At 39.3% G+C, this 15980-nt stretch overlaps 1 protein-coding gene across 1 annotated transcript in view; it reads left to right on the top strand.

Annotated features, from left to right (window-relative positions):
- Positions 1 to 13525, top strand: part of hs3st4 (heparan sulfate (glucosamine) 3-O-sulfotransferase 4) — an 87890-nt gene extending 74365 nt beyond the window's left edge. Inside the window, exon 2 of the mRNA XM_078269625.1 lies at positions 12871 to 13525. Coding sequence (XP_078125751.1) covers positions 12871 to 13525 — 655 coding nt within the window. The remainder of the gene's footprint in view (positions 1 to 12870) is intronic.
- Positions 13526 to 15980: the final 2455 nt, after the last annotated feature.

Here is a 15980-nt window from a genome sequence, read left to right as displayed (position 1 = left end):
TGTTTTAGTTTTATTTTGCTCACTTGCTGTCAGAGAAAATGTGACCTCATGATGCTCAAAGCAGTTTGTCGGAGCAATCAAGTGTGACTGCTCCAGCTAAGGAGTTAATTACTGGATATGTTTTGAAATTCATTCTTTTCTCCCTCCATGCCCTCTCCCAAATGCTCTATGCAGAATACCAAAACATAAATTGTCATACTCACAAAACCATGTCATTATGTAAATCCCACGGCCGCACATTAAACATTTAAATAATGGACATTGTTTTTCATTTAAAAATAGCACAGAAAATGAAACCAACATCAGAGGATATTTAAAATGTCTGTAACAACAGGTTAGTCTGTGCTCCGACTACATGATAATTGAAGCTGCAGTTTTTATCACTTTGCATTTAATACAGCAGCATGTAAGTGGCTGCACAACTCCCAACAGAATAACTTCTATTTTCTGTTTTTAGGGCAGCAGACATATTTTTGTGTTTAACACACTTGTCTTTTGAATTAATTGCAAATTGCTGTGTGACAATGAAGCTTTAACATGAAATTGCTTGAAAAAAACATTTGGATGAAGATGACCTAATTTACTGAATTTAGTTTTAGCTTTCTGGATTTTCTTTTATCATTGACATTTATTCAAATAAGTATTTTGTATTTTGTGCTGATTGAAACTATAATATACTTAAAACCATTTACATTTCTGCAGTTTAAAGATGAATAAAAAGTAGTAGTATTAAATTGTTTCATTTTGTAAAAATACATTTTATTCAGGTTACTTACTTCATTGCTATGTAATTGAATTGTAACTGATCATCCCTATACTCCCAGAATATAGCAGAACATGTGAGGATAACAATAGATAAAAGTCTTTAGAGATTAAAGTTTACAATTTGGTTATATTCTATCTATAAACATTTGACACATTTCTCTTTAAACTCTCCCTTTGGCAGCCTGGATTACACAAGTTAATCTGTGTATCTCTAAAACATTATCCTGCATTTGTGATTGTGTTTATGGCAGATTTGCTTCACGTGTTAAACTACCTCTGTTTAGGAGATTAAGGGTTTGTACGGTGGTGGTGGTGGTGGTGGGGGGGGCGGTGTTACGGGAAGTGCCCAAATAAAGGGCTGAGGACTACACTGAGATTCTTTCAAGGATTACATCCTCATGTCTCCTTCCATCTCGAGTATTGAAAACCATGGGTGATGTTCAGTGGCTTGCAACAGCCATTTCACAGTCGAGGTGTTTGTCTGTCCATTTTCCCAAAGATAAATAATATCTTTTCTGTTGGTTTGAGGCTGTAACCAGCAGAAATAATGCGGAACAGATGTAATAAACAGGTTAGAGGTCCTGCAGAGGCTTCCTGTGCAGTCATTTGAGATGGTTGGCGTTTGCCCAATCTTATGGTCGCAAGTCTTTGAGTTAGTGGAAGTAGGAAGGTGCTTTCTATGCTTTGATCCTGAGAAGCACTTAATTGAGTGGTTGTTTAGTCACTATTTTCATGTATTTTTCCTGACAGTTCGGTCCTTTTTATACTGTCTCTAATCCCTTAAGTCTTTTGCAGGTAAGAAACTCCAGGCGGAGAAGCAGCCCGTTGCCGTTAAGGTGTTAAATTAAATCTTACAGTGATTAAATAACCAACCATTATATGGCTGTAGCAAATTAATTTCCCCTGTGTCATGTCAGCCTGGCTAACACAGTGTATCTATGGAGCCAACTGTGAGCTGCTGGTATTAGCTGTAGTCATACCAGCTTCTGAATAAAACAGCTAACCTAGTGTCTGGCCTCAGTACAAAAGTCACAGTAAAAATATAAAACCAAAATTATTCAAGGATGCCAAACTGTGCATTCCCAAAAATGAAGAGCTTTTCGTCAGATAGAGAAAACACTCTTGTTCTACAAGTAAACACAGTAAATCTTTTTTTCTGTGCTTGCCCCCGTCTGCAAGTTGTAAATATAACTGTCACTCAGGACATTTGAGCATGATGTAAGTATGGCAGCTGGGGCTGTTAAGCTTGTGTCGAATGAAAGCACGCTTAAGGCATACCGGACTGGTCATAGCTGGCATTTATTTGGTAAGCAAATAGAAAATCCACCGGAGCTATTGAAAATGAGCTTTTCAATAGCTGAGAGTTTGTGCACATATGATACTGAGAGATAAAGATCTTATAAATGATAGCAGTTCACATGGCAGGTGAACTATTTTAGCTTCTTTTTTTCTCCCAGCAGACCGTCTGAATTGAGCAATCTCTGCCAGCTAAAGCACAATTTGGATTAGCAAAAGCCCCACTGATAGGTCAGCTTAGCCCGTAATGGAGCAGCTTAGGCCTTGTCTGCATGATTATAACATTCTTAGCAGCCTATTTTCATGCATCCAGATGTTACAGTATGAACAGCTCTGCCTCCCTTTAAGCCTGACACAAATTTAGATCACAGTGACATAAAATAACTTTTAAAATATCTATATATGTTTTGGTAAGAGACCTAATTGTTACTGCACTGCACTTTCTAATGAATGTCTAAAATCAGACGTTGAAGCTGTAAAAGAATTCAAGCAATAATCATTTATTCACATTTCATTTATTGTACACGTTATCATCTCAGACATGACTTTGCTGAATCAAAGCAACATTATGACAGCTTTAGCAACATTTTTCACTACTGCAGTAAATTGACATTTAGCAGCTCAGTTCACTAAACAACTAAATTGCCATAAATCCTTGTTCAGAAACTATATTTTTCAAACCTTTCACTTGTAATTCATTTTCAACAGCTGTTCCAGCTGTTCTGATGAAACACTGATAATAAAATGAATTATCACTCATGTCACACCTACTAGTGTCTGTGTGTGTGTGTGTGTGTGTGTGTGTGTGTGTGTGTGTGTGTGTGTGTGTGTAAAGCTCAGTGCACTCACCCACACCAAGGATTCAAGGGTGTTAATATTGTTAATTATATTATTAATAATAATACATAGTGATGCTCAGGATTCTCAGCGCAATAGAGAAACAGCCACAACAAAAGGTTTATAAGTGGTGGTTAATGATGGGAAGTAGTTGAAACGGAGATTACCAGAAAGAGCTATAGTTTTTTTAGTAAATGTCTGTCAGTATGTGAACTGCTGGGTGGTTTAGTCATTTTCAAGTGCAGTCTGGCTTGCAGGTTCTTCTGATCACACATCTAAGGACTTTTACTTTATTACACCCTGAAGAAGGCTGTTTGTGCCGTTACCGGGGGGTTGCTACCCAGCTCTATTTTTAATGTACTAACAATTTCAATATAACATAGACATCTAAATTAAGGCTTTTGAACTTTTTTGCAAGAAGAGTGCCTTGGACCTTTGTTTTTTTTTACTTTTACTTTATCATTTACAATGCAAACACTTCACTGTGCATTACAGTATTTTCATTAACGCCCCCATCCTTCAAATTAGTCAATACATCAACAAACCTTTCTTTTATGGATTGAGTTCTCAGTAAAAGTACTTTTACTATGAGTTCCGTGCTTTAAAATTAAAGTGAAATCTTATGAGTGGCATGTGTAGGCAGCAACACTTTTCTAGCAGATTGCCCACAGCTTTATGAATGCAGAACATCCAGGAGGCAATAAGATAAATATTGTGCTTTTGGATGCACAACATCCAAAAGGATTTTTTGTCCAAAGGGTTTTTGTCCTCAGAAGACTGGGGCTATCCTGCACCAGTTAATGGGAATAATCTGTGGTTGTTTCTGTGCAGTTTTTGAAACAAAAAAACATAGATTTATGTTGTTTTTAAAAGGTGGGAGCTATGCTAACTACTTAGCTGATCAGATTTGTTGTTCTCGTTGTTTGGGAAGGAGAAATGTTAAGTGTCTTGTCAGATGACTTTCATTTAAAGATCTTTTGAATATAAAACAAGGCGAAAATACATGCAGTGAAAGATCAGTTTATGTCCTGGTGTTTACAAACTAACAAATCCTGAATTCAAGAAGCTCATAGGGATTTTAAAATTGGCACTGATAACCATCCAATGTTAGCTTGACCACAATTTAGCCTTCCTCCATATCAACTGATGACCAATTTCCATCCCATCCATTCTTTCTATAATCGCTACAGCCAACATCAGTATTTTACAGCGAGTACCCAGGTGGGCCAACCTGCCACAGCAGCTAGAAAGAATTTAACTTGTACCACAGTGTTTGATTGGTATTTAAGAGGTGACTGCGGGACACAACATACCACTGTCCATTTTGTGTGTATTAAACTATGTGAGATAGGTTTGGACACAGAAATACAGACAGGGACCTGGTAAATCTCACATACTAAAGTTATAGATGTACTTCATGGCTCCTCTCTCTTCTTGTCTGTTGGAAGCAAAATCTTAGAGGCTTTCCATGTGTAGACTAAAGTAGGACACATTCTCAAGCACACATATGTGGGAGTATAAACATATACCTATATATTACATATGTATCTGGAGCCTAGATTTGAAAGGCTTAACAATCACCTACTGTGATTAGTGAGGATGCCATTACAGGAAAAACAGTCTGACAATTTACTGCCAGTATCACCATGCTATACAGTAACTTATCACACACGATTCACACCATGTTTAAAATGATATACAGTGTTTACAAAGCAGCATAGGATCATAAATATTATGGTGATCTAAAATCACACACAGCAGCAGGCTGCCACACTCACCCACTAGAACAGTCTCTCCTCAAGAGAAGGTCATTTCCGTTTAACACATATAGTTGCTGACCAGTTGCAGCTGGAAAATGCTGACACTTTGCATATACATTTAGAAATTACATTTTTTTACTCATTTAAATATTAGGATCAATACCCATTCAACGTCCCAATAAGTGGGCGTGTTCCTTTAAAGGTTGATAAAATATGTAGACCAGCGGTAATACATGTATTGCTGTTCTCTGGGCAGACACTGAGGCTGACATTCTCCAATGTGCAAAAATTGGTACTGTGTGCCATAAAACCTGTTTTATGGCACACAGTACCAATTTTTGCAATTTCAGAAATGGCAAAAGTAACAAGTTTGCCTGCCATAATTATTCCCTGATATTCCTCCTGACATTTTGTGAGTTACCTTAAATTTCTATAAAAGGAGAAAACTGCAGAATTCTCAGAATCAAGTTATGTCTGTATTACTGGATATATGCTCTAATATCTCGCACAGAGAATGGAAAGAGTTTGTGCAGCCTCCTCCTTCGTGGTGTCACACTGACCTACAGCTCCATAATGAATTGGAAAAAATGGAGAAAGAAATGACTGTGATAGGTAATTTCCTGGAAAAGTTCATGTCCAGGTGTTGAACTGATAGTGCTGCCAAAAAATAACCTATTGGATATGAAAAAAGGTGAGGGGAGGAAAGACAGACAACCCCTCTTTCCTTTAAGATTTCTCTACACTAAGTTCAACATACCTTAGGGCAACATCCAGCTATAGTCATGTATCCAACAGTATTCAAAATCAAACAGAAATCATTTGTGCTCTCTATTAAACGAAATCAGACACAGATGCTGTTTAATTTGATGTATTTAATAACCGGTTTTATTCCATTTGTTTCTGATGATGGCTTCAGCCATATGGCCTAGCTCTGATGGAAACTGTTTTTATCTTCTGTAGTCACTTGTTTATCCACAGTAATTATTGATGCCCTTTCAATCTTGTCATCTTATCAGATGTAGTATCACTGAAAGCTTGGTGCACAGGGTTGATCGGAAATAGCCAGAAATTCTCTCATTTCGAGGTACATTTCATAATTTTACATATACTGTTGGACAATCATCTCATATGAACCCACTTAATACAAATATCTAACCATAAATAGAGGAACCTCTCTGTGTGTGTGTGTGTGTGTGTGTGTGTGTGTGTGTGTGTGTGTGTGTGTGTGTGTGTGTGTGTGTGTGTGTGCGTGTGCGTGTCTGTGTCTGTGTCTCCGGCATGCGCTACATCCCTAGGCGGCTGATTGCAGGTCAGCGGCTCTGCTACAAACGGAGAGGCTACGAGCCTCTGTACAGCAGCGGGGGCGGGTTTAAAAAAAGCGACTAGCGACAAATCTAGCTGCTTTCTGTAGAAGAGATACGCCAGTAGGTGCAAGGTATTTCGCCCTTGCAGCCGCAACATTCACCTCTCTCTGTCACTCACTTCTGACTGAGGAGAAGTGACGAGCCTACGGGCACGCCATGTAGAGGGCCAGCCTCAATTGCTTGGCAGCTCCTCCACCATCGGTGTATGGGAATTGGGTGAATATGAGCCAAACTGTAAAGCGCTTTGTCCGGTAAGGTAGAAAGGTGCTATATAAATTCCATCTCCATTGCCAGTCCATTTACCATTTACCATCGGATCAGCTGTTCTCGAGAATGCTTTGAACAGGCACGCCACCCGACATCGCTGCAAGCAGCAATACTGGGAAATAGGGTTTTATAACTGCATTTTGTGACACGTTGTATGTGAGAATTTACACAGTAAAGCTGTGGAAAACAAAATACTGGGAACCAAGCCATTGGCCTCCGAACAGGCACACGCTCCAAACGGGCATCGCAATAGTGTTTTATAAAGTCTCGTGGGAATGTCATGTACTGAATGAGCAAGAATGACCATTTCAGGGAAAAACATGTAAAAACTATGCGGCTAGGCAGTGCAGAGTTTTCTCTGCGGTCAGCTTCAGTGAAATGATTGCATCCTAAAGTGCCAGCTATTTTTCTCAGACAAGGAAATTTATCATATTCAAACTGTCATATTAATTGGTTCTGCTTAACTGAGCTGGATCTGCAACATTTCCAGGATGTAAATGTTAGCCTTTGACTCTGACGTATTCAGGTGTGACTTCCAATTACTGTTGGCCGTTTTATGCTTTTCTTTGTGCTAATACACATTTTGAGAGGGTTTATGCTGTATGGAAGATGTAGGGATGAATGAAACATAATGTATTTAATATAGAAAAAGTCTTAACTGTAATTTTAAAAAAAAGTTGAAGAAAAGGTAACTGTTGTTTTCTATTAAATGGCCTGTTGATATTGTTAACCTGTGCATATATTGAACATACTAGTATATATGTTCTGTTTCAGGCAGTAGTTTTCTCTCTGTGTTCCAAATAGAGTAAATCAATAAATGACACTGACATTTCTTCCATGGGTGTGTTTGCTGCCACTGCAAAATGGGGACCAGCACATCACGACTGCTTGTTTTTGTAGTGGCAACATCAATAACATTGAATATTGAGGGCAGTTGTGATCAAATTGAATGAGCTCTTATTAGCTCATCCAAAGAAAAATAAACAAACAAAGAACATTCAAAAAAGAAAATCATCTTTCAGACGAGTGGCAGATTGTTGTTGAGCCAGCACAGATGAGCCATTATGTAAGAATTTTATTTTTGGTTTAGGGTTTGTACTATACATTTATTTCTAGGCTTTTAAGGAGACATCAGTGCCTTTTTATAGCCAGTAATGTTAAAACTAGACACGGACGTTGAAAAAAAAGCAATATCCTCTGAGTTTGTGATGTGAGATAAGATTGCTTCCATTTTCTCCCACGACTTTAAGACAGTTAAAAATAAACTAATTTTCCAGCTCATATACACTGTTATGGACAAATGATGCAGGGTGCTACAGCATCCCAAACATCCCTATATTTTCCCTTGTCGCCACTCTTTATTTCATGATGTTTTATGTCCAAAGGGCATCTGAACACAGCTTCAGATCTCAGCGCTGCAGTCTGGTGATGTGGGGAGAGAAGTACCTGGCTTGCCCACTGTTGGAAGTGGGACGGTCTTTAGGGAATCTTAGGAAGAGAGCTGGGAATAAGGTTTTGATCAGGACCAGCTGTCACTTCTGTCCTCAACTATTCTGTTGAAGCCCACAGTCCTGCAGAAGTACAAGTATAATTGGCTTATTTAGAGTGGGGAGGTTGTGTTGTGTTTTAATAAGTCACCCTGTTTTATTGTTCTTGTCATTCAACAGACATGGTTTACTTGTCACTTAAACTAACTTTACTTATAGACAGCAACATCAATTATGTAGATTTATTTAATTATGACAACATAATTTGCCTTAAATCCATGTAGTTTGTGATCCATCAAGGTCCCGGGCACTTGAGGTGGTGATCACCATATACTGTAGGCTTTAATCACGTGTGTTGAACAGTTAGGGGAGATTGCTTCAATGATTTTAGAAGAGCCTGTCCGTGGCAAATGAATAACTGTGTTGATTCAATTAAAGCTAAACATTTGGTTTCAAATCTGAAGTATTTCTTTATAACAATCAATTGTATTGACTAAATAAGCAAACACACTATTTATTAAGAATTAAACTCAGCTAATCAGCTTCATTAGGACTGTTTTGACATGGTTTTATCTGATTTGATTGAGAGTGATCAAACAACCCGCCAACATGGCATTAGATTGAGATTATGCTAAATCCTGATCGGTGCACAGAAGCAACAGTGCAAAGCAAAGAAACAGATTGGTTTGGGAAAACATTTGTTAAGAATAAAAAGAAGTATTGGTTAAAGAATATGGACAAGTAATAGGCGTGAATAAGGAGCGTCGGGGTGAGGCTGCATTTGTAGTTTCCACCAGAGCTTCATTCAGATCCAATGTTTAAATTAAAGAATGTGAATACAAGAAAAGATATGATGAAATATGTTGCCCCGTTAAGAATCTACTATAAAGATTATAGTCATATGGTACTGCAAATGCATGGAGTATCTACAGTATGTATATTATTACATAACTAGATCCAGTGAATAGCTTTAAGGCAAGCAAAGGATCCTTCCACTACACTCAGGTGAAAAAGTCAGATTTGGGTTGAGAAAAACAAAAACAAACCAAACTCTCCACCATTACTTGAGCCTGATCTGATCACAGAGAATGGCAGCATACTCTGTATTTGTTTTCCTCCTTAAAACTGCACCTTAACCTTGACAAAACAATGCCTCCCACTCCAACAGACCCACTAAGATCTTCTGCTCTGGCCTGTAGGCTTATTTTTCATGTGTGCCAAACATGTACGCATCCACTTGTCGAGAGCCGAGTGAAGAATGACTCATTTGACCGACCAACCATTTTCTTTTTTTTTCTCCACCTCTCACTAAACCAATGTCTCTGTTTTTTGTATTGCTGTAATCACTAACATGTCACTCAGGGTGTAATAATGGTATTATTCATTGCAAACTGACCACAGTATCACTCACTGCAAATGTCCTGACTGACTGTCGTTGATGAATAGCCGCTTACACCCTCGATTGATATTTGAAATCAGACTCGGAGTAACACCTCAGTACAAATGCCTTTTGTTATCCTTTTTTATTGTCTGCCTGCGCTGACAGTTAGGGTGCTGGTTCACTGAGAAAATATTTCTACAGAGACTGTTAGCTTTTATCTTTCATCATTTCTTTTATAAAACGTGATTAAAATATGTTTCTTGTGCACAGGGCAAATTACCGTCCTAACAGAGGGATTATTTTCTGTCTCAATATTTACAGAAAACAAAAAAAAGACATTTCTGCTGTATAATTCACACCTCAATATAATTATTTGTAGGAATTATTTAGTGGATCAGAGTAGTCTGCCCACATCACTGGCACCGTCTCCAAAATGTGCTCTCCAAAGACTCAGGAGCTTATTATGAGTGGACTCCTTTAGAATAATTGATTGTATTTGACATGACATGGAGAAAGCTTGGCGGATTGATACTCTGCAGCAAAGCCCTGATCAATCCAAATGAGAGACTGGGGGAGCTTTTATTTCTCTGCCAGAGTTTATTAGAAACAACTCAGCTTCTCTGGAGAAACTCTCGTCCTCCAGAAACAGCTTGGACCTATTAGTATCTGGGAATTTAAATTAGCGTGATCCCTCACCTCATCATGCATTGAAATATTCCCCGTACACTAGTTTGACTAAACATAATGAAACATTGAGTTAAATGCTGGGCCATGTTCCAGAGCACTTTTGCAGTGGGCGTTAAGGCATGAAGAGCTGTGATTATCTGCGAAGATTAGTTTCTGTCCTAACAAATACAAAGATTTGCTGTGATTTGATGAACTGCACGAGAGAGACGACTGGGCATCTTCCGGATCTGAATTTCATGTGGAATGGGTGTAAAACGGATTTCTTTCCGAAGCTATAGTACAGGATCTCAAAATAACTAGAGAAGTGTAGTTTTAAAGGTTGATGTTCTGCTTTATTATTTATTTGTCTGACTTGGATAATGTTTTAGTGACATTTAATGGATCTGGTTGCAAGGGATTATTATTTTTATTTTATTTTTTTTAGAGAATGCAGTAATGAGACTGCATTCAGCTGTTTTCCAAGGAAATTGAATGACTCTCAACTATGTTCTGTATTTTGTAGTATCAGAGTCATATTCTGCATGAGCTGCTATTAGTCTGTCTGTATTATTTACTTGCATCCACTTTATCTCTCAACACAACCAAGTAATTCTCCTGCATGCCTCTCACTGTAGAGATCATTAAAAGTTACTCCATGCTCTAAGTAGAGGCGCCTTTATCTTCACACTTATGTTTCCTATGTAAATAAAGCTATGGGCTTGTTTTGAAATGCAGGAAAATAAATGTTATGTGGTATGTCATCGGTCTAAGGCAGTAAACAGCAGATGGTTCGCAGGGCCTCTATAGCGCTATGGATTTTATTTACCTACCTATCTGAATGACCTGTGTTGAGCTGAGCAGCTGATGCGGAGAAAGAAGAAGCAGGAGTTAACAGTTTGCTGTTGTTTACTCCAGTTCCACTAGACTGCAAGGCCAGAGGAGTCATTTGCCATGCACACCGAGAAATTAGCTTGTTTATCAGCATTTTGATTTCCGTCCCGCCTCGTGGTCCCACTGACATTTTAGATGTACATGATCCATGACTGATTCCCGATCAAAGTGGAGCCTCTGTAACATATAACGTAACGTTTTGGCTTGAGCAGTTTCCATTGTTGTATAATTAAATGCATGATGATTAGCGTTAAGCCCATGAGGACAATAGCTTGTTATGTGCACGCCTTCAAAAAGGTAACCTTGAACATTGTACATACGTCCTGTCAATTGGATATGCTCCATAGATGCAAAGCACATAACCAGTGTGAGACACTGCAGCTCAGGTCCATACAGTAGGATATCGGTTGTTTCAAGGTGATTTGCTGTGGTATATCTGAGCTTTTTTTATTGCCATACATGGCATGTTGCACCCTTGGACCACCTGGTCTACTCTGGAGTTGAGTTAGATGGTAGACAGAGTTGAAGTCCTTGAAAGGTTACAAAAATCTTTAGCCATTCATTACTGTAAGAGAGGAAGTGTGGAAAGTGATGGAATATAATGAAAACTAATACTCTTTCTGGTCACTATGCTATCAATAGATATGTTAAATATCCCATTACAGGCCCAGAAGTAACCACAGTTCTGTGCTGTCAAGAGACAAACATAATCCTGAGGGAAATTACCCATCAGGAAGGCAATACTCTTACTGAGATGCAATTACCAGGCCACTTGTGATACTTTCAGCCCAGTATCCATGTGAGAGTGTGTGTGTGTGTGTGTGTGTGTGTGTGTGTGTGTGTGTGTGTGTGTGTGTGTGTGTGTGTGTGTGTGTGAGAGGGTGGTCGATATGTGCATAACAGCTCTTATGTTTTGCAGAGTAAATTGGATTCTTTGCTGGAGAACAGTTAATTTAGAATATGTCCAAGATGCAAATGATTGATGTGAGTATATCGTTACAACTGTAGGTTTGTGGTGCAGGGCAGCCTAATGGAGAAAATATTGCAGGGAGGAGGAAATAGTTTTTATCCCAGAATTATAGAGAATTCTTCTGCACTGACTCTGTTAATCTCCAGATTAGAAATCATTTGGATTTTGGGGTAGGCTTTTTATACATTAATTTCCAAGCAAACATGACTTAATTTGGGGAAGGAAAAACTGTGTTCATGCTCAGATTTTCTTTCACTTTATATTATAATGTGGAGCTCCTGTGCTTGTGTTTGTTAGTAGTAAAATAAACAGTGTGTCTCACAGAGGATTTAATGTACCAAATTAGCACTGAATCACATAGCCTACAAACAAAGAAAAGAGCACGGATTGGAATGAACATCAGCGTAAACATTTGATGAGGAATTGCTTGAGGCAAATGCTATGCTTTATTATTGATACTAAAATAGAAAGGGTAGAAACAAGACTTGCTCCTGTGTGTATGATATACTCTGCACTGTCGTATCCTAAAACTCATCCTAACAAACAAAAATTAAACATAATATTTGCGGCGTTGGCAAATGGCTTTCCATTGTTCCGGAGGTTCATTTCTTAAGTCGGGGACTAATCTATTGTACTACAAATTATCACCTTGAATCTGATAATTAATCACTGCTGCCTTCAATGAACAGCCCATAACCTTAAACGTAGCACAGAGAAGAAAAGCCTGCACCCATTGCAGGGGAAGTGCATGTGCATAAGAAATAAAACTGCCTGCACAGAGCATGAGCCTTGCATGCATAATAAATGTATGACAAAACAATACCCCAGGCACCCCAGTATTAATGATATGCGGCAAACTCATTATTAAAGTTCCAAAACAGCTCCTGGAGTAACACAGATGGAGTCAATTAAGCAATGAGCATACTTGCTTGCCTGCCGTTTCATCTTCTTTCTTTTATCTCTTGCATATTACTCCATGTATGTAATTAGCTGTATGTTTCTCTTCACAAGATAATGTCCGGTGATAATAACAGTTATTTTCACTTGTAATTTCACATAATGTACTGCTTAACAAATTTGCTCGCGCTGTGTCCTTGGGTATTTTATTTGCACTGTAAGAGGTGTTGAGGATAATACTGTGCTAAGCTGCTTTTTTTTTTCTCTCTTCCCCTGTTTGTGTTCCCAGAGACCTGATGCCTTCAACGCTGGAAGGGCAGATCACCATGGAGAAGACGCCCAGCTACTTTGTGACCAACCATGCCCCAAAGCGGATCCACTCCATGGCCAGGGACATTAAGCTTATTATAGTGGTGCGTAATCCTGTCACTAGAGCCATTTCAGACTACACGCAAACTTTGTCCAAGAAACCTGAGATCCCCACCTTTGAGATCCTGGCTTTTAAGAATCGGACGCTGGGTCTTATAGACGCTTCATGGAGTGCGTTGCGTATAGGAATATATGCGCTCCACTTGGAGAGCTGGATGCAGTATTTCCCTCTCTCCCAAATGCATTTTGTCAGCGGGGAAAGGCTCATTGTGGATCCCGCGGGCGAGATGGCCAAAGTGCAGGACTTCTTGGGACTAAAACGGATCGTCACAGACAAACACTTTTACTTCAATAAAACTAAAGGATTTCCGTGTCTGAAGAAGCCAGAGGACAGCAGCACTCCCAGATGCCTCGGCAAGTCTAAAGGGAGAACTCACCCTAAAATTGACCCGGACGTGATTCGGCGGCTGCACAAGTTCTACAAACCCTTTAACATGATGTTCTACCAAATGACTGGCCAGAACTTTGAATGGGAGCTGGAGGGGAACAATGAATCTCGTAGCTCTCAGGACTAGCAGACTGCGGCATGGCACAGCGCAGCCACACCACCAGCCTTCTTCAATAAAACTACTATTGTCTCGCTTTGTCTTCAGAGAGAGTGCTTGAGCGCGCCAATCAATCATGGCTGTCTTTGCAGTGTCTGTATCCATTAGCAAGAGTTTACTGACATGCTTTTTCTCTCCCTTCGATACTAATGTTGTTGATGATGGCAAATCATTATTGTATATACTAAACATAAAATATATTTATATTTGTGAAAAAGAGATGATTTATTCATTTTGTTTTTAAAGCATAGAGCTGAAAAATCATGTTGACTATGGCAATGCATGCGATAAGTTAAGTGTCCTTACCTTATGAGCCCTAAGGCTAAACTCCGCCTGTTTCTTCTCCCTTTACTTTCATTTTTGCAGTTTGTTGCCCTCACACCACTCACCAGCATCAAGTACAAAAGGCTATTCTATTTCAATAGCTAAGGCCATGCAGTGTTCTGTATTATGTCTTTCCACATTGTCCTGCTGCTTTAGAAGAGAAAGAAAAATGATAAGACATATAGTACAATAATCTTCTGACATGTGCTCATCTTTTCAGTTGTCCAGTTGACAATCCTGTTTTTGTCTAAGTTTACCAAAGTGTTCATTTACTCATTGTTGTGGTTGCTCTGCACTCATTAATTGCACACATAGTCAAAAAGAGAGCTGATGTACAGTGGCCATCATTCAATTATTGGATTGTTTCACTGCTTAGTTAAACATTAGCATACTGATGACCATGCACTCAGACGTGGTGCAGTATCAGTGATTTTGGCATAATTTGACAAATGAATCTGTCTACTGCAAATATCGAGGGTTAGCTTTGGATCAAACAATTCTGCATCTTGACAAAATCAATTTCCCGTCGCACAAAAACGCACAAAAAATATCAGGTAACTCTCGCAGTTCTCGACTGTTTGCCTCATGACCCTCCTCTTGTTGCAGTAATACATGTCAATGAGGGTGAAGAACAACACCAGAGGACCGAGCAGAAGTTTGTTAACAAACATCTGCTGCGGCGCGGTCTTCTGTCGTTAGAGATTAATGGCGTGTTAAATAAGCCTCTGCCGCTGGAACAATGTCAATGTCAGAGAGAATTTGCTGTCAAGGAAAAGCTACATGCATGCCCAGGTAAATTACCAAGCCATTACTGTATGTACTTAATTCGAATGCGATGCTGTGTTGCAGGGAAATGTGTTGTAATCAGAGGTTTAATTGTGATCAGCAGGACTAACTGGGTGGATGAAAATAACAGGGTTTTGCTGTGAAATGCTCCTTTACTCATGCAATGAAATAACAACATGACCCATCATTTTTTCTTTTGCATAAATCACTGTCTGTCTGTTGTCTCTGGACTTTTCATCAATTGAGACAATCAATACAGCCAATGAGTCAATAAATACAGTCTGCTACACATCACTGGTTGCTACAGCTATGATGCATTGCTCTGTTAATCCTCCCTGTTCTCTTGCCATGGATGGCTGGATTGGTTCACTCTCTGCAGACCTCTCTGTCACCCTGGGGAGGCCGGCACCAGCAGCTACTTACACAGAGCAATTGATTCAATCAAAGTAAGCACTATACTGCCCTTTGTAGCGCCAAGCCTGAACACTTACCTCTGAGTCTCACTATCCCAGAGTCACAACTTCCACTTTGAGGTTTCTCTGTGTAGCCATCTTTTGGTGTTTTTTTTGACAATCTCTCTGTCTCTCCTCTCTTTCTCTCTCCGCAAACGTCATCCTCAGAGCCAATATGGTTTCAGAGAAGGCACAGCACTCTGTATAAAGATATCTACAAGCAAGACATGCTAATCATACATTTAAGAAAAGACTGTATCATTATTTATTTATTCACGTTTTTTTTCCCCTCAAGCTTTGAAACGTGTATAATCCACCTTCCAAACCAGACAGTCCCTCCTACTCAGTGTAGAGATCCTCAAAGAAATCCACAGAAGGCACCCTACAGTGTTGTTAGGACAGATGAGGACTCCATTTTCCCATCTATGAATATGCACTCCTGTTATCATTTGCATTTCCAGAATGACACACATGAGGGAATTCCTTTCCTAAGTCAAAACTTGGATCCAACCTCTTGTTAACAGAAACACACACACACACACACACACACACACACACACACACACACACTTTTTTTCTTGTGTATCTCTTGCTTGTTTTAGGTACAGGCGGAGTACTGTGATCCATCCTGCGAGAGTTGCGGCGCATGAAAGGCATGCTAAGCTGTCCTTCATGTGTTCCTCCCAGTGGGGGTCATGCAGACCCCTCATGCTCATCAAACTATCACTGTTCCAGTGCCATCGTTTTAAAGTGAAGTACAAATTCATATGTGTCTGTCGTTACTGACAATGTGGCAAAGAGCTGAAACGGTAATTCACGGCATGAAAAAGCTACCTGGATGCACTTGAAATTATTTGCAGTTG

This window comes from Sander vitreus, chromosome 15, assembly GCF_031162955.1.
Source record: "Sander vitreus isolate 19-12246 chromosome 15, sanVit1, whole genome shotgun sequence".
Classification (NCBI taxonomy): domain Eukaryota; kingdom Metazoa; phylum Chordata; class Actinopteri; order Perciformes; family Percidae; genus Sander; species Sander vitreus.
The sequence above is the reverse complement of the archived record's forward strand: the minus strand, read 5'-3'. Positions and strand labels throughout refer to the sequence as shown.